Here is a 13,279-nt window from a genome sequence, read left to right as displayed (position 1 = left end):
TTCTCATTTTCTAGCATAACATCTAATTATTCTCATTGTTTTTTTCTTGGGTCTTTCCAATTGGTTCACATTCTTCTTGATCTGTAGTGCCCCAAAACTGTACACAGTACTCCAGCAGAAGCCTGACAGCCAAATAGAGCTACATTACTCATCTTGTAAATAACCATTCTGAAATTAATATGACAATTGCTATATTCATAGTGGCATAGTATTGTTTGCTCATTTGACTTAGGATCTTGTACAGTTATCTACCATCCTGGATTTGTACGGATGACTATTCCTATATTTAGAATTTTTTATTTGTCCTTACTGAACTAAATTCTGTGGTTTTAGATAATTTTCTCATCTAAAAACCTAAACTGAAATCCAGATACATGATAAACTCTTCCACATCCATAAGATTTCTTATCTGGCTATAGACAAAAGCTAGGTCTTAGTTTTTACTAATTCATGTTCGATATAAATGTTCTCACTGTTACCATTTAGCTGCATAAATGTTATTTGTTTAATTATTTGTTTCAGTCTTTTTTCAGGAACTGAACTGAACCAGTATTCTCTGACTTGTCCTTTTCCCCTTTTAAAAATAGGCATTATGTTTGTTTTTTCACATCCATCCTCCACAGGTTCAAAGAGGATCAGTAATTGTTCTGAGATTGCTTCAACCACTTCCCTGGGTAACCTAGAGAACCAACGGTTTTGAAAACATCCTTAGTTTCTCCAGTAAACTATAGCTGGTTCTTCCTCTGTTCTAACCCAGGTTCTTACTAATTTTTGTTAGTGTTAATTATGTTAAACGTTGGATCACAGCGAAATTCTTTATTAAAGCAAAAAGGCATGAGATTTTCTTTCAGCTTTTTCCTATACTCAGACATACCTCTTATGTTAGTTATGTACATCGTGATGTCTTTTGTGAAGTACTGAAATGACGTGAAAGTAGATAATAAAAATGGGAAGAATTTTACAGTCTTTTCTCAGCATCTTCCTCTTACTGTAGTCATGCTTCATAACAGCCTGTAACACGGTGATCTAGAAACCCAGTGTTAATTGATCTTTATGGTATTTCTTAACTACAAAGCATGATGCAATTATACTCTAATAGATAGATACTACATTCCCAGTTACCACACAGATGGTATCATGAAGTCAAGAATGAGATTTGATAGACTATATAGATATAGGATGGGTTTTTTGAAAAATCAAGTATAATTAACATTCAGCATGCAAAAAGTGAGGCATAATCTCAGCAACCATACTTCTCTACCTTATTCCTTTACACATAGTGTAAACATATTTTCGAAAATATGGAGTTGTTATGCTCAAGGTGTTATGCTCAAGGCTCAAGTCTATGAGACAGAGGACACCCTCATTACACATCGTTGAAACAAAGTACTGGACACCCTGTTATATGATTCTTCTGTTGGCTACTTCACAGCTATTTGTGCTGAATTGCTTCTTTAGAAACTGTGACCTGTGGACTCAGCTGTTTGTCTGCTCTAAGGGAAGATCAAACCCTACCACAAAAGTGTAGCTAATGCAATACTATCCTGGCTTTCCAAGTGATTGGAAGGTCACTGGAGCCACTTGTAAGTAAAGAGTTAGTATAGAGTGAATTTATTATGGCGAAAACAGGGTTTTTATCACCAAAAGCCTGCTCGGGATTAGAAGAGTGACTGAAGATTTTGCGTGTGATTATATGACAAATAAGATGGTGTCTTTTTTTAGAATGTTATTTTAAAGATAAATTCATCATGCTGTTTATACTGACATGATTCATATTCTTTTAGGTTTTGAAACCTTACCTGGCTTATCTGCTAAGGATTTTGTCACACTTGCTATCATACAGCGTTATATTGACTTTAAAGTGAGTATTGTGGAAGAAAATATTATTACTCTGTCTGTGCTTGCAAAAATAGCAAGTATATCTCAGGATACAACAAATAACCCTTCAAAAGCTATCACCTATGTCACAAGTCACCTATAGTTTCACAGAGAGTGTAAGCCAGTATTTACCATCAAAAGAAACAATCCCACCTCCGTCATTGCAGCACAGCCCAGACTCTTCCTTTGTACTGTTACAAATGTTTGTGACTGCATAGAAAATAAAACTAGAAACCAATGCTAGTTAAAAATAACTCAGAAAAAAGTAGTTTTAACTGTTTGCCAGCTCAAGAAACAGGAATGCCCCAGGATAGGAGTAAGAAATCGGGGAACGTCTGGAGAGTAGGACTGCTTCTTTATGCAGTAAGGTCAGTATAGGGGCAGGGAGCGGTTTGCTATTAAAAATTACATTAAATACACCTTCTGATAAAGGTTTTTCTGTGCTTTCCCATCTTTGTCCCCACATGCAGTACACATCCATACTGTCAAAAGTTAAGAATGATGTGCCTATAGGAAAAAAGAACAGGATAACAAGCTTTGTGGGAGCCATCCTGCTCAAAAGATGCTTCAGTTTATGCCAATTTTCTGCTTAGGAAAAAAGTCTGTGAGAGCTTGAAGTGTTCAGGAACTAGCAAGACTTGATCTTTAGTTGATAATTCCAGCTTTGTTTATGTCTCATTTCACAATTTGCTCTGATAATGTGCGCAATTTGAGATTTTAAGAAGCAGCCAATAGGACACAACACTCGTCTAATTTGGTATCTCGTAGCTGTCTGTATTTCTTCTGAGTTTCTGTTGTTACCAGCATTCCTGTTACTGCTCTGTGGAGTCAAGCTTGGGCTTGGAAGGGCTTAGGGAGGATTATCATGAATGAATTTGGCATGGCATTACTGAAGTCTAACCTTGCATTAAAATTCTGGGAAGTGAAACAACAACACGGAGAGAGATTGTGGCTCTGATATATTTTGAATAATTGGAACTGAAAAAAGATACAAATATCAAATAGTATGGTGTGTGTTCTACACGCAGGTTGGAGAAGTTTGGAGTGAACTGTGTGCAGAACTAAAAGAAGAATTCAAGCCTGTTGGGTCAGATGAGGAAGCCTTGAAAGCTATTTCAGAGATATCAGAAGATACTGGAAGAATGGTTGCTGCTCTGCAGACTGAAGTGCTTGAAAGTCAACATCACAAAGAAATCCAAGAGGAGGAAAAAACATACACAAAGGTAAGACAAGGAGTATTTAAACAAGTATAGCCCATGTAAAGCTTTTTTGTCAACTTATGTGAAGATTTTCCTATTTTATAATGTTGAGAATTCTGTAAGCATACAGTGCTTGAAGATATTTTAATCTCAGTAGTAAAATTTTAACTTTAAATTAAATCAGGTTAACCTCAGTTCTTCCAATTTGTATAATTTTGCCAGTAACATGAAAAAATGAAGCAGTATTATCAGTGATGCATCAGCAATGATGTAATGAGAAATGATCATTATGTTACTATAAGAGTTGCACCTGTGTTAATCTGTAGCAAATAACAATTTAAAGTACCTATTACAACTACATTTGCTTCTTAAAATGAAACATAAACCTCTGTTATAAACTCCCTTGGCTGAATATTCACAAAGCTTCATTGCTTCACAAAGTAGGGCTTTGTGCTTCCCAGCACACTGAGAATGAGCAAGTGTAGACATTTTCCAGCTTTGGTTATAAGGCAAGCATTTGGCATTTTTGCTCATCTACTGTCTTATCCTCTCCTGCTTTCTGAGAAGTAAAATCAATTGGTCCAGTCTAAAATCTCATGCTAGTGTTACTGAGGGATTGTAATGCATTACGGGGTCTGCACTTTTGTCACCAGAACTGATTCCGTCTCTGTTATTCAGCATTTGAGACTGAGAATATACAGAAGGTATTCCTGAAAGAGTTGGGGCTCTTCTAAAATCTCTGTTGGAAGAGGGGAAAATGTGTTTGCAACAGAGAAGATAAGCCTATTTTTTTAAAGGCAGTGCATAAGTGAAATCTTTAAAGGACAAGTACATTGCTACAACATTATCATCCAATCTCAAGTGAGAGGGATGAGCTAAGGTAACAAAAGAGGGGCATAGGTGAACATACTGTCCAAAAGCACAGGCAAAGAATTCAGGAAAGCTCATGACAATAGGATTGTGTTGCATCTTGTAAATCTCATTTATATTACAGATCCAAGCTATCCATAAGCAGAGAGAAATGGTAAATAAATCTTGGGAAAATTTCTTGACTCGAACATCAAACTACGAGGCATTGAAGGTAACAAATCTGAGTGATGCAGCAAAACTTACATTTGCAGTGTAGTTATAATAATTGGGAAGTTCCCCAAATACATTTCTTAATGAATTATGAGGATATTCACGTAGAAGTTACAGTAAATTTTATATTTGCACAGACATCGAAGAATGAACCATAAGATGTATTGACAAAGCTACGCAATCTTTGATTCTTCTGCTCTTCTGTGATGCTATGATTTGCTTTTCTGATTACAGTCACAAATTAGGGATCCACATTGTTTATGCACTTGTAATTGGGGGGGGGGGGGGTATATGCATATGTATATTTGTCCTGAAATTGTTGAAACTAAAAGTCTGGTCATTCTTTTCTTTATTTTTTCAATACTAAATTCCCTATTTTTAATACAGCAGACATCTTTCAAGATGGGAAATATTTTATGATTAAAGGAGTTTCTTTTAGCAGTATTTGTGCTTTTCCAAAAGAACATAAAAAAGAGTCCTGGTTAGGTTGCTATTCAGCAGGACCTTGACAAGCTGGAGGGATAGGCTGCCCAAAAGCTCATGCAGTTCAGGAAAAGAAAATGTGAAGTCTGGGATGTATTAAGGTCATTCATCAATACAGCCTGGGGACTGACTGGCTGTATAGGTGTGTGCTATATATGGGGCAATGAGCTGAACGTGAGGCAGCAGTGTGCTCTTGTGGCGATGAAGGCTAACAGCATATATGGTTTCTACATTAGAAAGAATATAGCCTGCAGGTCAAAGCAAGGGATTATTCCCTCCTTGCCCATGTGAAGCTATGCCCATTTATTCTGTTCTCAGGCCCCCGATACAAAAGAGAGTCATAAACCAGAGCGAGGGTACTTATCATTAAAGGCCAATAGAATTATCACCTCATTTATTTTGTCATTTTGTTTGTATATTTTATAACAAGTGCAAATGATACCATTCATTCTGATGAAAACAATTTTGCCTTTTTTCTAACTATCTTTAGAAAGCGAAAAGGCTTCAGGAAAAGTCAATAGAGGCTTCCAGATCTAAATCAAAGACTCAAAATGGAGCAGTCCGTTCTACTGATATTAAAGGTCTCGGTACAACAGTAAGTAATTCCCAGTGACACTGGTTTATTGTCATTAATGTGTAAGTGGTTTGCCGTTTATTCTGGCTCTATATGTACTGCTGCTTACTCTTTCTTCAATGATGTTTATGTTGGCAAGATCCAAGTATGTAAGAAAGAATCTGTTACTCCTGCAAAGTACCACTTCCCCTTCTGACATATCCGCAGACAACAGGTAGGTGGTCAGAATGAGATTCAGATCTGAAAATTACTCGTAAAAAGCGTGGGCAAGATGGTCCCTATGCTATTTGACATGTACCTCTTGTGGGACAGCCTTTCATGAACACCTCACTGAGGTCAAGACCTTCTTTATTTATTGTTGAGTAAATCTGTGCAATCTCTAACACATCACTAGAGATGTCCTTTGTCAGTAAACATGTTCCTGACTATCTGCAGATAAGCCACTCATTGCATCTGCAGAAAAGATTTTTTTTTTGTCATTTCTGTCAGTTAATTGCAGTGTGAGAAAATAAAAGCCGTTGCTAAGATCTTATTTGGGTGAAACAGCATATTTAGGTGTTGAATTTTGACAAACTGGAGTAAGATGTGGGAGAATCTCCACTCCAGCCAGTAACTGCTTTTGAGCTAGCTGGATGATTTCTGTGTAAGTATCACAGCTCAGGAGGATTTCAGGGGAGGGATAGCTTCTTGGTTGCTTATAAGTTACTCTTACATGTAAGGAGAAACAAGGATGAAAAAACATGAGGTGCTGTTTTCAAACTTGCACGAAGACAAGAGATCGTATTATCATGGGCTGTCTGACGTGAATGAATAATGACAACTAAGGTGGCTGCATCCTGAAAAAGAAAAGAGGCAGTTCACATTTGATGTGATGAAGAAAGGAAGAGCTTAATAGGAAGCAAGGGGGTGGTCTCAGAGTGCTGGACTAGGATTTTTATCAAATTATCTTTGCCCTAAACTTCTGAAAGATATGGAGGGACACATCTGTGAAGGCAGGATGAAGTGGGCTGGAAAAATTATTTAGTTACCTGCATATATCAGTGAGACTGTTAATCAGCAATACTTTCCAGAAATTATCTGAAAAATTTAGATATCAATATGAGTATTCTGGAAATTGTTAGTAGAGAGAAATACATTGTTAGATTTTATTTTAAAGACTTGGATCTCAAGCCAAGATTATTAATTTCTTTGGAGGGAGAGGATTTAAGAAGAAAATACCTTCATGGTTCTGTAATCAATATTTCAACAACTGTAGACAAAAACAAGGAAAATGTTAGTCCATTTTACAGAATAAGTGTATTAAGAAAACAAACACATCAGCAACATTGGATAAAATTCCTTGGGTACATTGTTTAGAAGAATTACAAATTACAGATATGGCTGGCATTTTTTTTCACGGCAAAATCTTCTTCCCTCCTGTCTGCCAAACACCCTTAGTAGACAGAGATGAAAATTAAGCTAAGATGCTGGTTGCAGACCAGTCAAGGTCAAGTAATCAAACATGTGAGCCACGTGCACTCAAAGAGTTGCATTGTTTGTTTTAGTAGGTCATGGTTAGAAGATAGAGGTGTCACTCAGGTATTTTTATTCAAAGACATGAACCTATTCAGTGTAAAGAGTAGTGATGAGACCGGAAAGTGTATGTTTCTCTCAGTCTTGAAGTTTTCCTGGAGCAGTAGTTACAGACAATTGCATTCTGAGAGAAACAGGGTCTGTTGCCTTTTTTTTCTTTGAAGTGTTAATGTATAGTGAAATTCTGAGGACAAAAACTGTGGCTGATATTATATACAAATCCAAATAACATTGCGCAAACTTCTATTGTAATAAAGGCTTGATTTTCTTTTCCTCTATTCATAAGATCAGACATGAAGGCAGAAAAGCAGAGTACATAAAGGTACCTGCTGAAAAAACACTCTGTCTTTTCCCGTGTATTGATGGGAACAATTTGTGAATTCAGTATAAAGGATAGTTTGAGTGGACCGCGGAAACCTCAGCGTGCATCTCGACCAGTGAATAATATTTTTGAAAGATAGTTCATGATTTAATTCTCATTTTAAATGCTAACATGAATGTCAAGCAATGTATTTATTTTGTTTTCCAGATTGGATCTGGTCGCTTAGTAACTGTTGAAAGTACACCTCCTCAGTTAATTGGAGGGCCACTGGCTGTTACAGACCTTGCTCTTAGAAAGCCCTCTGTTTGTGAAGGAGCCTTAAAAAAGATCAAAAGAGTTAAAACGTTGGACTCAGTCAAGAAAGATTTGGTGCAAGTAGAATAGATAGTGTTCTGAAGAGTGCTTTTAATATTTTAGTTAACTGTATGTATATTTTAGATACAAGATAAAATCTGTTTGTCATGCTTTGATGAATTGCATAGAATATGTTGAGAGTAAAGTTATATTTTGTCTTAACTAATATAAACATGGGGATGATTTATTAATAAAGTACCCTGTACCATATGGTACAAAGGTATGTTGAGTTTAATAATTTTGTGTGCTAGTGTCAGGTTACCCTGATCTACTATCAGTAGGTCCACTATTTAGGTTTTTATCTCTTGTCAACACATTCCGCACATTGCAGTTAAAGTATCTCCTTTTTTGAGCAGGGTGATGAACCTTCACATAAACACATTCAGTTCTTCATTTTCCTGGATACTGTACCAACGTGGGTTTTGTCCAAGTCCATTTTGTTTCTTGAATTGCCACCGTTAGCATCAAGACTTCTGACTTCTCTCAGTTTTCCTCTAAAGACTCACTGAGAAGTTTGTCTGTGCCAACAGTTTCTCTGAGCCTGTTGGAGACACATGCTGGAATGTCCTGCTCCTCGTGGGTTTCTCACAGCTCTTTAACTGATCTTACTATTCTAATTATTTCTTGGGTTATTGCCCATATTGTCTCCAATAAGAACTCATCCTTTTCCACCCTAGCACCTCTACAATACTGACACAAACTTAATGAGCAGCAGACCTTTTTTTAGATGACTCAGTTTCTAAGCTATTGTCTCCTTTCCTAACTTGGGCAAAGCCAGAATTTGCTATGTTACAATAGAGCAAGATTCCCTGAGGCTGTTACTTCATTTTAAAACCAGTTGCTATGCAGTGCAATGGCATAAATTGCTGTGACATTGCAAGGGGTTCTGTGACATAGAAGCTCTGGCACCTAGTCTGTCATTTTTGCCTCTAAGCAACGTTTTGAGAAAAGTACAAGCTTTCACTTTGTTAAATGCCAACTTGAAAAATGGAGATAAATTTGAGCTAAACAGGTAGAACGTAGTTTCCAACTCCCTTTTTTACTTCCTGAAACAGGGATGGAGGGGGGTGGTGTGTAAGCATTTCTTCAAAATCTGTTTGTCCCTGTAACAAGACATAGCAGTGCTGGCATTAAAAATTAAGGCAGAGATTTTTGTTTAATAATTGTCTACTTAAATTCTATAAAAAGGAGAACCTGAAGAAAATAATGAAATAAAACAAACCAGCTATATGAAACGGTACTTAAACTTCAGAGAAATCTCCACATGTTTAGTTTCCAAAGATCAGAAGCATTTTCTTATGGGCGGGTCTGTTAAACATTACATTGTGGAGTAAGACAGTCATCTAGTACTTCAAGCTAGAGAAATCGAGCTGTGCTAATTTCATTTAATTTTTATGCTAGCCCTTTGCTAACTGATAATTTTTAAGTATAATCTCATTTCATTATGACATTTTTTTCCCAAAATTATCTGCATAAAATTTGTTTTCTCAAACAAGCCTGCATGTGTATTCCTTGCCGGCCAGCAAAAAAGGTAAGCTAGGGTATATAGGGATTATTTAACCAAAGTCCTCTGTGTCAAGTAAAGTCTTGCTCAGTTGTTTATATTTCTCTGACAACTCTTCGGCAGCTGTACTGCTTTATTACTCTTTTAGAGAATGTGAAAATATATATAGACTGGAGCTACACAAAGTACTCTCCATTGTCTTTTCACAATTAAAACCAAACAATAAATATTTGACTAGGAGAACAAAGACTGTGACATTTAGAGGGTTTTTTATGTGCTTGCATATATGTGAATGTGTGGGTGACTCATTACTGCTGGCAGCAAGGCACTGGCCCATTTTTTCCAAAAAAACATACAGCACTCCAATGTAGCAAAAGCTACAGCCATACGGTGTAGCCAAGGTATGGATATAAAAGATCTTTTAACTGGAAATCAGTTTATGCTTATGTAAAAACTTTACATCAGGCACAAAGTGCCTCCCCCAACTGCATTGTGCTGCTGCTACAGGCACCCTGACCTTGCGGGCAAGTAGCTGCAAATGCTCTTGTTAGTTGTAATAAAGACTGGAGAAGAAAGGGGACAGAATTTCTTGAAATGCTTACATTTATACTTCATAAATGAATATGAACACAAGGCTTCACCGCAGCACAGACAGAATTTGATTTTGCCAGCCAGCCATGGACCACGGTCTGGCTGTCAGGGGGAACCCAAGAAAGCTGGGCTTGCTGTCCCTGCTGTCCCCCGGGGATGGAGAGAGGGAGTGCTGCATACTACTGGAGGAAAAGGTAATCCCATTCACTACTAATCCCTCCTGGAGACACCCCAGGAGAAGCCAGTTGGCTTTCCTGGCTCTTTCCATGTCCACCTGGAATTTGTTTTGCTGCTGCTGCTTACGGTCCTGTGTTCCTGTTGGTCACAAGCACCTGCTCCTTGGCAGACACCGCAGGGTGACCATAGCAGAAACTTCAAGCGTTTGGGAGCCAATTATGGTAGATGCTAAGCACCTTTGTCTCCTATAAATTAAAACAAAGACTTACAGTCTGAGGAAAGAGGGAACTTTTAAAACTGCATAAAATCATAGAATCATAGAATGGTTTGGGTTGGAAGGGACCTCAAAGAGCATCTGGTTCCAACCCCCCTGCTACGGGCAGGGACACCCTCCACTAGACCACATTGCCCAAAGCCCCATCCAACCTGGCCTTGAACACTTCCAGGGATGGGGCATGCACAACCTCTCTGGGCAACATGTCTACACGCTTTTTGAACAGCTCCAGGGACGGTGACTCCACCACCTCTCTGGGGAGCCTGTTCCAATGCAATACAATATACAGCTTTACAAACTGGCTATTGCTGGAACAGATCAGATGATGGCTCTCAAATAGCTGCTCACCATGACATACCAATTCCTGAAACTGCTGGCTTTGGGTGTGTCATGACTCCCTCTATTTGCTCAAAAGAAAAGGTGTATTTAAAATATTTTTTGTATCGGGAGCTTACAGTGATATTCACAGGTAAGAGAAATTTCCCACTGCTTTTGTACCCTCTCCAGAATACTGCAAGAGAAATATTTTACAAGATGCAGTTCAATATTGTATTTATCTAAATGAACATTTGCAAATCTATGAGAATTGTTGGATATTTTATGGACTATGTATGAGGTAGGCATTATGTGGGATGGATTTCTCGTTGCTGATGAAAGTTTATATCCTGTTAGTGTGGAAGTACTGTTTCCTACCATAATTAAACTCAGTTGGGGGTCTCATAAAAGGCTAGAACACAACAGGGACTGAACAAGCTGCATCACCCAAGGAGTAAAGCAGAGAACTAGTCAGCATGTCTGAGTGTTCCCATTTGTTTTGAGGCGCTCTGTGCCCAGAAGAAATGGATTAACTAGACAGGTGATCTCCCTGAACTAACTTACCCACGCTGGATGGTTTCTTATAATAGGAGCGGTACTCAAGCCAGTCTCTCGCTCTTTCAAACCACTTGATGCATGGGTCTCTTCTCAACTGTGATGTTGCCTGCTATGACAGGGATGGATTGTATCACCTTATTTACCTGTATGATTGTGTAAAGAAAGAGCAGTCTTGTGTAAAGTACTGTTCTTAATGTAACGTGGCAGCAGTTTTGCAAATAACATGTCAATAGGCAAGAAAATGACTACTAGACAGACCTTGCTGCATAGAAAAATACTTTAATTAATCCATAGCCTAGACTAAGCAGTGATAAAACACAAAGTTTAGACTGCACAGGACATTACAATGAGTGTAATCCTTCCCTTTAGCTTGATGTCACACTTTTTTGCAATTCTTTAAAGTTGATTGTATGTGCAAGACACTGTATAAAATGTTTGTTGGCATTTTCTCCATTGCTTAATGTATAAAAATATATTTGGTTTCCATCAAAATTAACTTTTAAAAAAGATAATTATTGGAAAAGATGAGCCTCTACAAAAATACGACACTGGTTCAGACTTACAAGCTTACCTGAGAGAACAAAAGTGCTGACTCAAAACACTAAAACATTCACACATGCAATGGGAGAAAGGTGACCTTGGTAGATTGCAAGACAGGAAAACAGAAGTGACAATGTGGGAGCTCACGTACTTCTGAGTTTAGCAGTGATTAAGTACTTTATACAGAGGGAAAAAACCCCATTGAACCATGCCAATGGATTTGTCTAAACATCTCCAGTATGTATCTGCTGTGCTTTTGTGCTCCTTCATTTTGATGTCGCCTTGCTGAGGTATCTTCATTTTCTCCCCTTGTGGCCTAAAATGGGTTGGTGAAAGCGGACCCTGCAAGATTATGAAAGAAAGATAGTTATTTTCCAAGCAATGTGGTCAGGAATGCTAGGATGAAAAGATCTCCATGTTCAGTCTGGACACCTAAAACATCTGACTGGGTATGTCAGAAAAAAGTCTATTGCTGAGGAGGAAGGAAGCACGCAGATCTAGGATTTGTTGGTAAGATATAAAGCCAATCACCTATACGATCTCAGTTCAGACTCATCCCAGACCACTATGACCAGAATTTGTCACTGTTCGATGATTCACAGTGGCCATGAGATCACGTTATGTGTCAGTAGTTTTAACGGGAAGAACAGGGTTCAAGCCGTCAGGGATTTGAGCTTCCCTTCTCACAGAGGGTCGATTCCCCAAAGTTGAGACTGAAGTCCAAATACCGGTTTGAAGTACAAACTTTAGTATCGTAAAATGTGCATTTATATGCACACAGTGATAAACGGAGAATGCAGCATCCTTCTCCACACACGTCCACATGCATACTCGACATTTTTTTAGACTTTGTTATGTATAGAAATGTAGTACCCTTACTACTGCTGACTTGTGTTGTGAAAGCAGCTACCATTCAAAGATGCAAATACTTTTGACAAGTAGAGACAGAAAACTGGAAATGACTATATTGAGTTGTCTAAACAATCAGGGATGAGGATGGAACGGTGGTTCAGTTTAATGTTAGTACATAACAGACTAGCACCATATCCTGTAGTTACCTTCTAAAGTTCTGTGTGAGTATGTGGAAGAGTATTTGGGAGACATTAATTGTCTTCTGCCCATTCCATGGGATCTTGAGAGCACACAGTCTACATACATATCCCAGAAGTTCTGGGCTAAATCATTAAAGAGTTCATTGTGCTTGGGCTTAGGGGATTCCTTTAGGAACATCATGAAGTCCCAGAGAGCAATAACCGTATCTGCTACCTTGAGTTTCTTCATTTCCACAAGCCCATGGGACGACACCTCCCAGCACTGATGGTCAATCTGACCCAGGCTTGGAGGAGTTTCTTTTGGATAGTCTAGATTGGCATAAACCACATTCAGTGTCAAAATACAGCCCAGCTGAAGATACCACCTTCTTTTCCATACAAATTCCATACTCCAGGAAGATACCTGAAAGAAAGTGTATAAAAATCACAGTGATTCTGCCATTATGTAGTTCATTCTCACATAACTTTCAAGGATACCTCAAGAGATGATTTATGCTTTGTGGTTCTGCATAATACTTTATTCTTACAGAACAATATTTCTTATCAAACCATGGAATGAATACCAGTCAATAAATCCTAACGCTGGAGCTAGGTTTGCACCTAGAAATTGTTAATGCTGTTCAGAACATGAAAACCTGAAGCAGAAAGTCTGATGTGATCGTAGCCTATGTCAGAACTGCTCCTTGAGCTCCTTTAAATTCCTGCGCTTAGATTACCAGCAAAATCAGAGTAATAGCAGATGCTGAAAGAATCCTAGTGGTATTCGATTTAAAATGATTGCAAACAAGTAACAGAGTTATAAATAG

General features: G+C 38.1%; 2 protein-coding genes across 5 annotated transcripts in view; one reads left to right on the top strand and one right to left on the bottom strand.

Moving 5' to 3' along the window:
• Nucleotides 1-9,057, top strand: part of CFAP69 (cilia and flagella associated protein 69) — a 28,667-nt gene extending 19,610 nt beyond the window's left edge. For 3 of the 4 annotated variants that reach the window (XM_054818485.1, XM_054818484.1, XM_054818486.1), the window contains 5 exons: nucleotides 1,785-1,861; nucleotides 2,907-3,101; nucleotides 4,072-4,158; nucleotides 5,131-5,235; nucleotides 7,316-9,057. In XM_054818485.1, coding sequence (XP_054674460.1) covers nucleotides 1,785-1,861; nucleotides 2,907-3,101; nucleotides 4,072-4,158; nucleotides 5,131-5,235; nucleotides 7,316-7,492 — 641 coding nt within the window. In that variant the 3' untranslated portion in view covers nucleotides 7,493-9,057. Of the gene's footprint in view, nucleotides 1-623; nucleotides 721-1,784; nucleotides 1,862-2,906; nucleotides 3,102-4,071; nucleotides 4,159-5,130; nucleotides 5,236-7,315 lie in introns of those variants that run through there. The other variant, XM_054818487.1, reaches the window with a different exon arrangement.
• A 2,680-nt stretch (nucleotides 9,058-11,737) lies between these two features.
• On the bottom strand, nucleotides 11,738-12,861 carry FAM237B (family with sequence similarity 237 member B). Its single transcript, XM_054817679.1, has 2 exons — nucleotides 12,480-12,861; nucleotides 11,738-11,763 (listed from the first exon to the last, which is right to left on the bottom strand). Exons 1-2 carry the CDS (start codon nucleotides 12,859-12,861, stop codon nucleotides 11,738-11,740), a joined length of 408 nt encoding a protein of 135 aa, XP_054673654.1.
• Between the last annotated feature and the right edge of the window lie 418 nt (nucleotides 12,862-13,279).

This window comes from Grus americana, chromosome 2 (assembly GCF_028858705.1).
Source record: "Grus americana isolate bGruAme1 chromosome 2, bGruAme1.mat, whole genome shotgun sequence".
Lineage (NCBI taxonomy): Eukaryota > Metazoa > Chordata > Aves > Gruiformes > Gruidae > Grus > Grus americana.
Note: the sequence above shows the minus strand (reverse complement) of the source record. Positions and strands in the feature narration are given on the sequence as shown.